At 39.2% G+C, this 16,041-nt stretch overlaps 2 protein-coding genes across 2 annotated transcripts; both read right to left on the reverse strand.

Annotated features, from left to right (window-relative positions):
* Positions 1–260: 260 nt before the first annotated feature.
* LOC108670357 lies at positions 261–8,306 on the reverse strand. The gene is made up of 12 exons (XM_018157825.2): positions 8,273–8,306; positions 7,166–7,380; positions 6,505–6,654; positions 5,831–5,977; positions 5,077–5,259; positions 4,172–4,473; positions 3,301–3,592; positions 2,719–2,993; positions 2,114–2,225; positions 1,794–1,934; positions 1,474–1,565; positions 261–940 (listed from the first exon to the last, which is right to left on the reverse strand). Exons 2-12 carry the CDS (start codon positions 7,211–7,213, stop codon positions 730–732), a joined length of 1,953 nt encoding a protein of 650 aa, XP_018013314.1. The 5' UTR covers positions 7,214–7,380; positions 8,273–8,306; the 3' UTR covers positions 261–729.
* LOC108670358 lies at positions 7,326–15,745 on the reverse strand. Its single transcript, XM_018157826.2, has 8 exons — positions 15,389–15,745; positions 14,477–14,665; positions 13,088–13,174; positions 12,741–12,833; positions 9,352–9,490; positions 8,934–9,073; positions 8,364–8,529; positions 7,326–7,381 (listed from the first exon to the last, which is right to left on the reverse strand). Exons 1-8 carry the CDS (start codon positions 15,674–15,676, stop codon positions 7,326–7,328), a joined length of 1,158 nt encoding a protein of 385 aa, XP_018013315.1. The 5' UTR covers positions 15,677–15,745.
* Between the last annotated feature and the right edge of the window lie 296 nt (positions 15,746–16,041).

Genomic DNA, 16,041 nt, shown 5'->3' on the forward strand with positions numbered 1-16,041 from the left:
GAATTTTCTCTACTACGCAGGATAAATTTCAAATACGAGTCTTGGAATTATGCCTAAGAACTTGAAATTTGTTTAATAAAATTTTTACTGTTCATGTATCTATTAATATTCAACTTGTGATCCTTCTCACAGCGATTGTCTTTCGATTAGCAAACAAGGCATCAAAGGTACCCAAGTGAAACCTAAATTTGCCTGGACAGTCAAGAATTTTTCATAATTGCAACCTTGTTAACTGAAAATATTAAGGAAGAATACAGACATCAGATGGTAAATCTTATTAGAATTACAAACACAAATTAACGAAATAGACGAAAATATCAAATTGGCGATTAAGATGAACCCTACCATTACCTCATGTTTTTGAGAATCGCTAGTCAGCTCTTGGGACGCAACTTACTAGAGGAGCAAAACATTCGGCACACAAAAATTCGACTCGTCGGCGGGTGAGAGCCCGGACGTCGGACATACGATTTACGTTAAGCACACGCTTTCAAATCCACCCCAAACGCTTCCAGGACAAGGACTTGAAGAACTTAAACCTCTTCAAGAAGCGTTTTCTTCCCATTCAAAAAATAAGACTCGCAGCACTTCAACAGTTTAAATTCCAATCATTCCTCCACACGTTGTACTAACAATAACTTAATTCAACTATTTAGCTCACGACAAGATCAGAACTTCTCAAAAACAAGTAGAATTCGGTGTACGAAACCAGCTGTACATCACCACTCGCTAGCAATTACTCAATAACTCGCCACAAGTCGAGACGCCCTCCAATACCAAGGTCTTCTCGGCCACCGGCGGCTCTTCGCCCAACAAGTCGGCGGACGTCGAGTCGGCGTCAGTGAGGGCCGCACTCCCAGGACGCTGCAGGTAAAGAAGCCCACGTCCTGGCTTCGCCACAGACGCCTGTAATAATTCCTCCGCCTCGCCACCTACGAGGCTGTCGTGCAAATGGGTTGGTTACGTGATATTCTCCACATATGGTCATAGTCATACTATATCCAACATTCCACATGATCATACTTCTCATGATCTTTACATATGATCATAGGTACTTCTCATGATCTTTACATATGATCATAGGTACTTCTCATGATCTTTACATATGATCATAGGTACTTCTCATGATCTTTACATGTGATCATAGGTACTTCTCATAATCTTTACATATGATCATAGGTACTTCTCATGATCTTTACATATGATCACACTTCTTCCACATATTTCAACCAAACACATATTCCAAGTTATGACTAAACTGATCCGGTCTGCTGGCCGTGTAGAGGCTACAGACATCGATTATAATTGCTCAAAAATTAGAATGATTCTCAAGCGGTTTCTCCAAGAAAACTAAGGTGTCATCGAAAACATGACTAAAATGAATTCGTATCCTATTATTCTATATTATTTTATACATAGACGATTATTGTAGCAGGAATTATTAATTAATGTGATGATTAGTTTGAGCCGTACCTGTACCGGCCGTTCTCTTCGTGCAGCACCAGTAAACTCTCAACGGTGCTCAGCTCCTCACCGAGAACATGAGTACCCGAGTCTTCCAACACCTGTTTAAGATAGCAGAAATAAATTCTATACAGCACTCATAGAAATCTGTACGATATTTGCTCAAAAATGACCGCATGAGTACATACTTCACTGATTTGTCGCATTTCATGCAGGTCTAATTATTACGCTCTGGTCAATCATTCATATAACTCTTTAAAAATTTTCCAAAGTTCAGAATAACTAACAATTTCAGAATGATACCAGAAGAAGCAAGTGAATGTCAGTACCTGAGGATTTGAATAATCCGTCTGTAAAGGCACTGACTGCACCTCAGTGCCAGCTCCTACGTCGCCATTTGAATAAATGTCAGTCTGAGCTCCACAGGCCGTATAAACGTCGCTGGAGTTGGCATCGCATGAGTAGAGCACCTGAATAAAATATTTCCGTCAGAAATATACTCGTATGTCTTTAAATAAATCTGAAACATTAATAATGATAGATTATATTTTTATTTATTGAAGTCAAATCTGCTACAAGAACCAGTTTTACGTCTTTTCTAACGAGTACAATATTCTCAAAAGATACAATTCAGATCAGCATTTGTAACCTGGACGCTGTCATTCTGAAGCAGAAGAGGTGCCGCCTCCTCGGTATCCTGCAGCGTAGTGAGCGCCTCGTCCAGCAGGTGATCGCATCTCAGCAAGCGCTCTCTGCTCCAACTAAACAAAAGAGGCCAACAATAAAAATTTTTACGTACGAAGTACGGCATTTAAATATCACGACTGAATTCCAGCTCTCAGATCTTTAATGATTGTTTTTGTTACAAATTTCTCGTATATTCGAGCACGAATCACAAAATCAATCAATTTTAGCATCAAATCACATATTGATAATCTTGCAAAGTCTCAGCATGCGCTCTCTGCTCCAACTTAACAGTCGAGGTAAATAAAATGTTACAATTGGCCGTCTAGCCCGAACACCATTTTATACCAGCGCTCAGATCTCAAATGACCATTTTTAATACGAACTTTTTTACATGTGAGCACTAATTTCCAGCCAATGTACACTAATGAAGAGAATAAAACAAAAAGTAAGCTTGTAATGGCAGAGGCAGAGTGAAAAATTACAAAAAATCAAATGCATACACAAATCGCACATGACAATTTATTTGACTTATTATAACCGCACATTTGATTTGACTAAAGCATTCACCCATTAAGACCGTTGTTGGGGTCACATTTAGCGAGTAAAGCAGTGAGCGCAGCGCACTTGCTCCTAAGCTCGAGTTTTATCTTCTCATTGCTCCTGAAGTCCTTAAGGTGTCCTGGAGGCTCGCAGGGGGCGGGTGCAGGGGCGCTGGACCCGTGGTGAGGGTCACGCATCAGTATCCTGATGAGGTGGACGTGTACACACACGGTGCTCAGCACGGTGCTGTCAGGACACGTGCATGTGTATTGATGCACGCACACTTCGCACTGCCAGCATGCCTGAGGCGTCGGGCAACAACCATTATTAGCTAGAGAACATGTAGTGTACAAATACGTGTTATACAACAACTATCTTGGCTGTTCAACCAACTAGGCGATAATCTAAACTAGAATTCTTTATGGATTGTGATTTTACCATAAAAATTGTCTCATAAAAGAACTCATTGCCATCCTTTACTACAATCTTACGAGGCATTTGACAACTGAGTAAACGTGGCACTGCGCACGTTACAGGAAATAAAATTTGATCATCAAAGCGAAAGAGAATCGATCAAAAATTCTAGGTGAATTAAAAAGTATTAGAGACCTGCGTACACGCTGCACTGCACATGCTCTTAAGAGAGCCGAGTTTGGTCTTGTGTGCCAGACGCGTGACGGAGTACCAGACATCGGGACGCTTGTGGCACCGGACCCGCCACTCGTGTTGCCGCAAGGGCGTGACGCTGTCGGGGCCCAGAGTGGTGGCCTCAGCGTGACGAGTAGCTATGAGCTGTGAAGCTCGACACCGGGGAGCCCCTGGGACGCTAACTGCTGCTGGGGGGGATTCCTTCATCGCTCTCAGCACCGCTGTTGAATAACAGTTCAGCTTCGCCACGCATCTGTACGTACAAAGTATCATATTTCAGCGGAATCAGAAAAACTCAAGTCAGGTGCTGCAGAAAGTATAATAATAAATTAACCCTTTCATAATATTAAATCATAAGCAGTTCTTTGGGGGAGCACAGGATTCCAAGTGTAGACAATTAATTTTTGAACAAAAATTAAGAGCACTTTTGCCCCAAAGCGGCGCTAACCTAGAACCCTGATCAAATGCAAGCTGAAAAAGATGTCGTTTCTAATCTCATTTAATTTGCATATTATAGGAAGTTTCTGCTAGCCTATTTATTATTATTTCTAAAGAGTGAGTGATTCCAAAGTGATGTCGGCTTGAAATAATTATTGCCAATTTCCAAAATTTTTCTTTGCAATAAAATAAATACTACCTTATACTAATTCCCAGGCAAGCTTGAAAGATTTCATTGCATTGATGAACATTACTCCAGAGAGCGTTGGCTCTACATCTGCAGTGGGTATAAAGGCATCCGAAATTGTAGTAAAAATCGCTTCATCCAAACTATATTACGCTCACAATTCAGAGTTGTCGAGTTACACTCACTCATCATAGTCTATACACTCACTCATCATAGTCTAGAGAAAAAGTCTCTTCAACGAATAGGAAATGCAGGAGGCTATGCAAGACGTCCAAGTAGAGGCCAGTGCTGAAGGCATCTTGGCACCTCTTCTCGAGCATCTGTCGCCCGCCTCGCGGTTGCAGGGAAGGCAGCCACTCCTGCTGCAGGTGCAGCGAAAATGCAAGCGTCTCCTCGTCGCTCGCCAGACTCTCCAGCAGCGTGACGAATTCTTCTTCGTTTTCACGAGGGTCGCTGGTGCGCGATATCCAGCACAACCTCGTCCAGGTCTGCAGTCGTTTTTCCAGGTCCTGTGATGTGCGACTAGGGGTTGAGTACTTGAAAATCGTGGTTTCAGGATTCAATAAAAATCATTAATTTAATTTCGGATCTGTACGAACTTTACAGGATCCTATAAAGTGCTTCACTTATTAGGAGAGACTTGATAACATTGACTGCGGCTGTCACATCTGAAATTGACAACGATAGCTATCAATTGGAGGCTTTGACTTTGATTGGCATAGATTCTAATAATTTAAATGCAATATCAAGGCCCCGCGCGATGAAGATGGAAAAAATTTAGGCAAGCAAGAGATAATCATTTAAGCAAATAAAACGCCCCTTGAAAAACGGTAAAGCATTAATTGAGTAGCCCTCAACACTTCAGCTTAAAACACTTAATTTCGATACCTTTACCCACGAGTGCAAGTTCATTTTCACATGATGTCATAGTTAAAGTGAAAACAATGAAAGATACAAAGACATCGTAAGAGCTACAATAGTCGATTAAAGAACTACCCACCTTTAATATGGTATAGGTACCTACCTATGCTGGCTCTATAAAATCATCAGTCAAAATAATCACAGAGGAATAAACAGGGTAGACAGATTACACGAGAAGTCAAAAATCATACCGTAATTCTATGAAGTTGAGGCAGCCAAATCTTATGTGTGGACCACGTGGCCTGAAGGGCGGTGAGGGAGCACTTGAAGACCTCCTGCCAGAGACGCTGTGCAGGAGACGTCGCCTCACACACCAGCAGGCGCGGTACAGGCACACTGCGCCCGTGGAAACTCTCGAACGCCACCTGCAGGCACTGCACAGCACGACCTCGGCGTCAGGGTACCAAACATGCACATTTCTAACGCTTAGACAAATTATATTCATTTGGACAATAACAAGATTAGCTTCAATTCAAGTTAGTTCAATTTTTCTTTTATAAATTAAACCTAACCAAACGGGAAAAACAGTAAAAGAAATCAGCGCCAATAAACCCCGTCAGTGCCCAATCACAAATCGTCACGAATCACAAATTTCAATACGACACAACCGTGATAGTCGCGATACAGACATCATTCTATTATAGAAACGCAAATTCACTCAGCAAATGAACTGATGAAAGTTATAGGGAAGATTATCAACAAACTGTGAAAAATAAAAATGAAGGGTATGCATCTCGGGTGTATTCGCCACAGCAAAGATTATTGAGCGCACTTCAGTACCATGAGGTGAAAAATTTCCGATGTAATCTAGGTACTTCATGGTTGTACCGAGTCACTCGACATGAATTAAAACAATGCTCGATTATCAAGGTCAACCTGCAATATACATTTCCATTAAAGAAAGTTTAACACGAGCTTACTAAAATATTCATTAGAGCAACCCACCATAAAAAAGTGTTTAAGAAGCGCTTCGCTGTAACAGGACGTGAGGAGCCACGCCACGGGACAGGCGTCGCCGCGCTCGCCCAGCGCCAGGACTGCGGTGACGCTCACGCAGGTCTCCTGCTGTGCCGGACTGCCGCTCATACGCACCTGACGTACCAAGTGAGAGTGAGACGGTGAGCTAGTGATCTAAGTGTATGCATTGTAATATCAGACACAGAATACTCTTATCATACAAGGGGAGATGATGTCAGGTCGAGACGTAAACACACGAGTCAGAAAAGGATGCACGAGTTGAATATACTTTATATATTTATTGGTTTAAATGCGTTAAGAATAGTGACATGCATATTCACTAAAATGTAAAATGACTGATATCAAAAATTATAGAACGCTCTGTAAATGAGTAGTGTCATAAAACAACATTGCTGACATTGCATAATGATACGAATATAGAACTAGAAAAAAATAAGCAATGAAGATGAACACATGAGCTAAGAGGAAGAAACAACTTCTATGTATACCGAATAGTGACACCAAACAACGTTTTATAATGGTACAAATATAGTACAAGGATAAAATATGCAACGAAGATAAACACATATGAAATTCTTAAATAAACCCACAGATTCTAACAAATGAAACAACTTCCAGGTATAGGGAAGATCATGACGCACCTGTGAGGTGTCCACACATATGGCGCGGTCGCCTCGGTCTGCCCAGAGCTCCAGCTGGTCGCTGGTGGTGAAGCCCAGAACGAAGTCTTCGGGCCGCACCAAGCCAAGTTCATCCCGCTCCTGCAGCCGCTTGCAGGTGCAAATACTCACCTGTACGCGAGGTAGAACTCTACATACAAACAGCGGATCAAGTAAAACAAATTAAATGCTCATTACTGCCTGACTGTTCCAACAAAAATAAAAAAATAATATTTAACACCCTAAACTAGGCCTCATGTCTGAGCAAGCAAAGTAAGTCCGCATAACACGCACAAGCTAGTCCTTTATTTCAATTAGTCGTGTATACAGGTTCAAATATCCATCTTCAACCCCCAATTGGCCTGAACGTGTAAGAAGACTTGGAGCGCAAGTTGGTTTAACACAAACTTGTTACTAAAAATTGTTGTGTTATTCTATGCCACAAGTGTCATTCGATGTAGTTAGTCTGCAGCATGCGTATGCATACGTTACGTTAATATATACTACTCTTCTTGTACAAGCGGCCACCATACTGGACACACTTAGTATAGAGTACATCATTTTCCCTAGTGTTTCAGGTGCATAGGTACCCACAGTATCATGCAAGGCAAAGACATGATGGAAACATCAGGCTACAACGCACATTATCCACCAAGTTCCAAGCAGCGAGGTCGGTCTGCAGGTCGTCCATCCCGCGGTCACCTATGAGAGCTCCTTCTATGATGCGTACTCCATCCTCCCTGTCCCCTCTCCTCTCTTCTTCTGCGCCTGTGTGTGCCGCACTCTCGTCCACCGCTCCTGCGTCAATCCCTTTTGTTTTTCTCTTGCCAACCGACGACTCCAGACCTAATTGCAAGCCTGTAACAACACAAATTCATTACTACACAAAAAAATTAGACAAAATTTGATGACAACAATATTGCGTCTAACACAAACACATAAATAAAAGAATATTCTATGAACTTTAATGTCAAGCAAAATTTAATTCCATCTTATATGTTAACCACAAACAGGCTGACGTGTCACAGAACTACTGCATACAGCAATCGAGTGTGTGTCACTGAAACAGTCAGCTCATTTCCTCATGAAATAAGATCGTACAAAATCGAATGAAACTTTCAGAGCAGAGCCAACAGAACCAGCGTTGTGGCACTAGATCGCTTGTGGAGCAACAGAGCGAAGTGAGTTCAAGTAGAACCTCACAGCAGGGCTGGCGGGACACGACTGACTAACCCAGCCCACAGCCTCTCAAAACTAACCCATCACGACGTCACGACCACTTAGGTAAGGTTGGACTCAACTGTTACTGAGGTGATTACTACTCCAGATGTCGTTGTATAGACATCTCAAGTATATATGAAAATAAATGCACATGAAATTAGTTGAATGAACGCAGTTAACAGTGAACGACTTCCACCTTTCACAATACGAATATGTGTCTAAAGAATTCTCTGTTGTTTGATTGTCTCCAGTTAATAAACCTGAAAGTCAACAAGCGTAATGAACAGTGATATTTACACGGCAAAATTTTCTCACACAATGCTTACGTGGGCAAGATTTAGATGAATAACGTTTAACCCGGCAATACCTATAGGCAGTATAGGCAAGGTTTACACAGTTTTTTTTATTTGGACTTGATTTTGTTTAATGAATGAATACGTGTTGAGTGGATGATCGGTTTAAAGGTCTGGCCACAGGTCAACACGTTCCCAGTGCCAATTTCAGACAACGTTAATGCAGAAAGATATACCCAGAGTAAGGCCATCTCTGTAGTGGCCGTAGTGAGCGAGACAACGTTAATGCAGAAAGATATACNTACACATCTAGATGTGTATAAGAGACAGGAGTAAGGCCATCTCTGCAGTGGCCGTAGTGAGCGAGGATGGCCGTGACCTCGACAGCCCCCCAGCCCCAGGCGCGCACGAGCAGCTGCGAGGGACACGCGCGCCCCACACGACGCAGACCAACGATCCTGCCGCCCCGACCTCGTCGTCTGCGCTGGTGCTTCTGCGCAGCATTACAATAACATGAATAAACTAAACTCATATACAAATATTTCTTAACCGAAGTTTGAATGCCTCTAAGATGTTGAAAAGACGTAACTTGGTAACGCGAGTTCAGTACAATATTTGTCATTTAATTAATATTCTATGCGTGACAGTTGCTTGAGAAAACATTAACATGTGGGACCAATTAAAATATTTTATTAAACATTTCAGGAAACAGAGTTTGTTTACATTCCCAGATGGAAAGAGGACTAATGCTATTGCAAAATTTAACAAACGTAGAAGGAATATCTGTGGAGGGAGCGAGAGGGAAACACAGGGACCACAGGGGGGAAGGACCACAGAAGAGGAGACCCCCATGACCACAGAGAGGGACCACACAGACCACAGCGGTAGAGGACTCACAGCTCGGGTCATGTCGTAGCGCCCCTCGTTGTTGCACACATAAACACGGGTTGTGCCGCCCGTCACTTCAGAGAAGCAAGAGAAGAAGCGATACCGAGTGCCATTTGCAGACTCCAGGTCCTGCTTCCAGCATAAAAATTCTGTGAAGAAAACATCAATTGGTAATGTGTTTTGTATATAGTGGCATGAATGTTAAGCAATAAATTAATGAAGACAAAATTCTTATCACAAATTTCTAATTAAAAAAAACAATTTCAAATTTTTTAGCAAACGATTAAGGAAGGTTTCCAACATTTTTTAATTCCTTAAAAGAGCAGCATGGAACGAATTTAATGAATTTATCATATTAATCTCAGGAAAACCAGGGCAAATCCCAAATATTCTTTTCTCTAGATCAAGGAAAAGCCCCCCTTCTTACCATCCATTGTCTTGAAGGTAAAATTCTTTGGGCTGAGATCAAGATTGTGATATACACAGAGATGTTGCTTCAGTTCATATATTGTAGAGGGCACCACCGTGCAGTCATCCTCCAGGCACTGCAGGGACACTTCCTGAGACTGCATCAGCATAAAAAATTAGAGAATAATATTATTTGAAGAAATGTACTGAAATGTTACTGATCATACATCCATTCCTTTCACAATATTACCTTCAAGCCCGGTAGTGGTGTGCAAGAGTATCTGGTTTCTCAATTTTTATTGTCTATTTACTTAGAGAATAACTGCATAATTCTTCAATGTTTAGGATGACTGGAAATTATTGCACTTGAGACACCAAACCATTGAAATCTCAGAAAGAATAAGTGATCAAAATTTCATATAATTAAACAAATATTTGCGACTAATATCATTTGGTAATTCTTAAAAGTTGAGGCAACTAGCTCGTATTATTTGCCAACGCGGCAAAATTTCTCCATGGAAGACACAAAAATGCCACTCACATGATACAAAATCTTATTGAAATTGGGCAGACTAATTTAATTTTTCATTAAGTATAGGCCAAGAAAAATTATGTATTAAAAACTATAGCCAATGACAGTTTTATTTACATGATATGACTAAAAAGCTGGTATGATTGGTCCAAAGAAGTTGTACTTGAAACTACCAACAAAACCAGAAACTAATTAGGTGTTTTGTATTTATATATTATTTAGAAACAACGTGAAATGTACAAGCGGCAATCATCGATAACATCTAATAATTTATACTACAAAAGCCCTACCGTAACCAGTCTAATCGCAAAGAACAACGCAGCCCCAAGACCACCAGCCCTGAAACAAATGTCACATACAAATACACGTGCAACTGTGGGGAGTGCGAAACCCGCAACCGTTCGTATATTGTCATGACTCAACCCTATCAAGACGGCTCACAATGCATTTAGTTTCTGGAGGACCGAAAACGCACGCTATGGAAAACCACAATATACCAAATTAACCTGGGAAGAACTGGTACAAAATACAAAAATCCTCTGTCACAAACCAGACTTTAACAGACTACAAACAATGGAAGCAATTCTAATTCGATGAAAAAAGCTACCGGGTACACCTAAAGAACCAAACGACCGAATCTCAGTGAACTCTGAAACTTCAGAATGACTTTACACTGGACTGTACCAGAACCTTACTCGTAGCTTCGTTCACTACTTAAATTAGTCTTCATTCTGCAGCCAACATGTAAGCACCTCGTCTACTCAGCTGCTTGACTTTATTACCTGAAGATGCTCAGCGATGAGCAAAACGCGTCGCCGGATTTACTTAACCTTCCATTTGGACAAATTTTCAGACTTGTTGAAAACATTATTGTACCTTTCATTAGAAAGCTTGAGAAATTAAACTCAAAAGAAGTTCTTAATAAATCTGGCATCATTTTTATCGAGAACTTCTTTTGAGTTTAATCTCTCAAGCTTTCTGATAAGAGGTACAGTAAAAAAGATCAATAAGTCTTAAAATTTGGCATGACCACATTGGAAAACAAGAATCCAATCCCCACATCAAACCATCTATCTACTGCCGATACGTCGAAGATTGCTTCATAGTTACTGACTCCGCTGCATCCGTCCTAATACTCAAGAACCTTTTAGAAATCAACTCTGTATTGAAGTTTACTCACGAAATCGGAACGGACAATAAAATAAATCTCCTGGATGTCAACATCGAAGCCACTGATAACTTCATAACTTCAGTATACCAGAAGCCCGGAAAAACTGTATATTCCAACAACGGAATATACCTCAACGCGCGCAGTGAATGCCCCCAACGATATAAAGACAGCACCATCAAGGCATTAATCCACCGCACCTATAAAATATCACATACTTGGCAGTTATTTCATGACAGCATCTTGAAACTAAAGCAAGCCTTAATCAACAACGGTTACTCTAATTCACTCTTTGACAATATTCTGAACCACTACCTCGCAACAATCAGCCAAAAAACAGGAAACCCAACGAGCGATGCAAGAAACCCTGAACATCAAGTCCATAATGACTACTATCAGAATCAATATTCATCTGCATACAAAACGGACGAACGAATCCTCAAGCAGATGATTCGAAACAACGTGGAATGCACAAACGACAACCACCGATTACAGCTGATAACCTACTACAAAAGCACTACCGTAACCAGTTTAATCACAAAGAACAACACAGCCCCAAAACCACCAGCCATGAAACAAACAAATGTCATATACGAATACACGTGTAACCACAGGGAGTGCGAGCCCCGCAACAATTCGTATATTGGCATGACTACTACAAACCCTATCAAGATGGTTCACAATGCATTTAGTTTCTGGAGGACCAAAAATGCACGCTTTGGACAACCACAACACCAAATTAACCCAGGAAGAACTCGTACAAAATACAAAAACAAAAATCCTTCGTCACGAATCAGACTTCAACAGACTACAAATAATGGAAGCAATTCTAATTCAACAGAAAAAGCCATACCTAAACAATCAAACGACTGGATCCCAACGCACTCTGAAACTTCATAACTAGAACGAGTGTACAACGGACTGTATAAGAACCTTACTCGTAGCTTCATTCACTACTTAAAGAAGTCTTCTCTCTGCAGCCAACATGTGAGCACCTTGTCTACTCTGCTGCTTGACCTTATTTCCTGAAGATGCTCAGTGATGAGCGAAACTTGCTATCGGATTTACTTAACCTTCCATTAGGAGAAATTTTAAGACTTGTTGACCCCATTATTGTACCGGTACGGTACCTTTTATCAGGAAGCTTGAGAAATTAAATATATATATATATATACTAAGGATACTAAGGATACTAAGGATACGACAAAGCTGAGGAAGACCCAAGTTGTGTCATTGAATTAGTTTTGTAGATGATTCGTAACTATTGTGAAGATTATTAAATTCAGTGATAGCATATCAAAATGTTGGCCCTTTAAAAACAAATCACCAAAACTTGACCATAAAACCATATAAGTAATTGTTCAGCTAATGTAGCTATGAAGCAAATGATGGAAGAGGAACATATTCTTCCCAAATACAGGTATATTGTTTTTAAAAATTTTCTTAGCCTGTAATGTACTTTCACACAGCTTTCTACATTTCCAACTTTTTTGTACAAAGTTCAACGGAAGTTTCAATGTTTATTTACAAATTACACCAAAAATGTGATAAACAAACCTACGATTTATCTGACAGATAAATGTTTTAAGTACTACAAAAGGTATGTATAATTAATAGTAAGATATACTTATTGTAGGAGATGGGTGGTAGGTATGATATGCAGTAGGTATTAGGTAAAAACAGTACCAAGATAAACCCAAATACTCACAGCCTTCTCAAACTTGTGCTGAGCTTCGATGTGAAGGTTACACTCTAGGATCGTGCTAAGCTGCGCCCCGCAGAAGCTGCATGCCACAGACCCCTGCAAATCATCAAATTTCTATACAGATCATTTTACCCATGCTTGATTTAGTCAAGCAGGTATAAATCACTTCTATAAAAAAGGCAATAAATCGATCTAAAATTTTAAATAAATAATAATTTTTTACCAAGGATTTATCTATCAAGGTAATTTTTTTTAAATACCATACATCAACCAGATTTTAAAAATATTATTATTTTTATAATTATTATTTTGAAAATATTATCAAATAAAGGTAAGAGAGAATAACTCACCTTATCTGGGAACATATCAACATTCAAGTCATCACTGAGATTGGCATTCAATGGTTTAGCTCTCTTTAGCCAATGTTGCCCTGTTTGCTGTATGTGTAAAAGAAGAACAAATGTATTTTCAATTAATCAACACAAGAAATTCAGGCACAATGTCCACAATGATAAAAAAATGAAAACTCCAAGATGAAAATAATAAACATAAATACTAAATAATTCAGTTTTCAAGTAAGTACTGGTATATCAAGAAGCTAATTGTTATTTTCATGTGCATTTGTCATTACCTAGTACCTTATTCGATTGGAATAAGGTAACTACCGTAAACTGGGGTAACTTTGACCACTTTTTTTTCAAAATGATGCCATTTTTTTACTAGATAAGTTAAATGTTAATTGAAACATGCAAAATACAGGTCTATACTCTAGCTTTACTTACCATAAATTGCTGGCTCCTGCCTATCATAGTTTTGATGTAATTTAAAAAAAAGTGATGGTCTTTGTTACCCCAGCTCTTGGGGTTTCTTTGACCGGGTGGTAAAATCAATTTTATTTTTTGGTAAAATAACTCCAAATAACTCCATGCATTGTAGTAGAACTCTTCTAGTTACATATGCAAAAGAAAAATTTTAGGAAAGTGTCATAGTTTGCAAATGGGGGGCGCTGCCCCCAAATGGGCAAAATGTGACCATCTAATGGTAGCCGGAACGGGGTAACATAGACCGGTTTGGAAATTAAGTTGAAATTACCATATATAAGACTCTGTAGAGTCTGAACCATGAAGAAAAAAACATTAATAGGAGTATCAAACATAAAATATGTTCTATAGGTACCTATGGTAATTTTAACTTAATTTCCAAGCCGGTCAATGTTACCCCGTCACGGCTGCCATTAGGTGGTCAAAGTTACCCCATTGGGGGGCGGCACCCCCCATTTGCAAACTATGACACTTTTCTAAAATTTGTCTTTTGCATGTGTAACTAGAAGAGTTCTACTATAATGCATCAAAACCTGGAGTTATTTTGCCAAAAAAATAAAAAAATTGGAGGGGGTACTCCGACAGGCTTTAAATAATAGCTCTTTTTCGTGGGTCACATTTTTAATATTTTAACCTATTAGATATGCAAACTTTTTAAATCTTTCTATTGTGTTACATAGCCTCAGTATTAGGCCTTTGATGGACATTGACAAAATTTTTCTATGTCGAATCGTTTTTGAGTTCTGGGGGTTTTTGTTAAAAAAACGAAAAGTGGTCAAAGTTACCCCGCCGGTCAAAGTTACCCCATTTTACGGTACTAGCATGGTAATCTTAGGAATAATTAAACATTTACTCATTAATTTCCAGCATGACAAGATTGAGAAGAGGATATTTGAGACTCTGAGACTCTCCACCCACTAAGTTGGATCCAGAGGCCACTTTAGAGGCAGCCTGGAAGGGTCCAGGTCTCTTGAGTTTGTTTTCACCAGGCGCATCGGACACAACCTCCCGCAGCATCCTTAGAGGCGGCCTGGCCTCTCGTGCCCGTCTTTTTGCCCAGCGTGAGTCTTCTGTGGTGAGGCGCTTTGTGCGCACAACATGACTGCTCTGTAGAGCAAAGATAACCAACAAGTTAGCAATGTGAGGAATTACTTGCCACACAAGATTCTCAATATTTTGGTCTTTGAGCAGTTTCTTATTGCAAATAAAAAAACAAATTTATTGATTGTGATGATATTGGTAACTACACAATTTACCCACATAATTTAGCAAAATTATTTCTGAATACTTTTCTGTAAAATGAAAATACCAAATATACTACGGTACCTACTATTAGTAATGGAGTAATCATCCCACCCAAATGCACAGTGAAGGTAGCTACTCTGCACATTATAACTGAAATATGATTTGGTCTACCATAAAAAAGGCACTGAAGTCACTGAAAATTATTCATATTTCATATAATACAAGTGAGCATTAAAAGCACATTATGGAGAATGGCAAATAAGTCACCATATAATAGCCATGGTTAAAATGCTCTGATAGTTCATTTGATCATGTAATGGTGGTCTTCCACAACTCAACAGAGCTAAATATGACAAAAAACTTATGTGAACATGTAACTATAAACTAGACTAAAAAGTAAAACAAAACATTTCCTACATGCTAATTGAAGCATGTTTTGAAAATCTGTTGAATTTCTGTTAGTGTAGGTATCTTTGGCTTTAATAATTAAACCAACAAACTTATTCTACTGAAAAGCAATATGACAAATAATCAAATTGATTGTAGTCTAGCATATCTAATAATGTCATTGATGGATAAACTAACCTCAAGCCTAGTGCAGAGAGGTTTTCTCACAACACAAACACTTGAATTTTTTGTGTATCTATCAGGACCCTCCCACAGTCCAGTGAAGCTATGCACAGTGTCATCCATTTCTTCATCATCTTCATCATCTTCTTCACTACCATCACCCTCATCATCATAATCAACTTTGACATGTAATGTGTTTTGATCCTGCTGGCCAGTCTCAAAACTGTTCAGTTCTATGGTGATCTGATCAGGGGAAGAGCATTGCTCCTCCTCCAATTTCACTGTGTTAAGCTCAATTTCCATTAGGCTTTATACCAGCAAGAACATAAAATTATCATCATTCCAAATCTCTGAAAAGCAAAGGAATTAGTGACAAATTTTGCTAATTTTACTTACAATTTTTGAACTACACAAATAATTTAAACATTTATGATTTTTGAGGCTATTGAATATTGATTGAGCTTAAATTAATTTTCAAGTCATTATATTTTATGCCATTGAAGGAGACATAATATTATCAGACATTATGTTATGTGTATTTTTTCAAATTATTAACCCTTTCACAAGCAAGCATTGAAATTTCCAGAAATTAACATTTCAAAAACCAGTTCAATAAAGTAAGAAGTATTATGTATATGTAATATTTATTTGTATATATTTTTGAAAAA

Source organism: Hyalella azteca, unplaced genomic scaffold (genome assembly GCF_000764305.2).
Source record: "Hyalella azteca isolate HAZT.00-mixed unplaced genomic scaffold, Hazt_2.0.2 contig13728, whole genome shotgun sequence".
In the NCBI taxonomy this organism is placed as follows: Eukaryota; Metazoa; Arthropoda; class Malacostraca; order Amphipoda; family Hyalellidae; genus Hyalella; species Hyalella azteca.

Coding starts and splice junctions, on each gene's coding strand:
- LOC108670357 (XM_018157825.2), bottom strand. CDS start 7,213: ATGGACGACCTGCAGACCGACCTCGCTGCTTGGAACTTGGTGGATAAT. Junction 5,978..6,504: donor TATGTGTGGACACCTCACAG/GTGCGTCATGAT, acceptor TTGGTACGTCAG/GTGCGTATGAGCGGCAGTCC. Junction 1,935..2,113: donor TTCAGAATGACAGCGTCCAG/GTTACAAATGCT, acceptor TATTTTATTCAG/GTGCTCTACTCATGCGATGC.
- LOC108670358 (XM_018157826.2), bottom strand. CDS start 15,676: ATGGAAATTGAGCTTAACACAGTGAAATTGGAGGAGGAGCAATGCTCT. Junction 13,175..14,476: donor TGGCCTCTGGATCCAACTTA/GTGGGTGGAGAG, acceptor TTACACATACAG/CAAACAGGGCAACATTGGCT. Junction 7,382..8,363: donor CAGAGATGGCCTTACTCCTG/TCTCTTATACAC, acceptor TGTGTTGTTACA/GGCTTGCAATTAGGTCTGGA.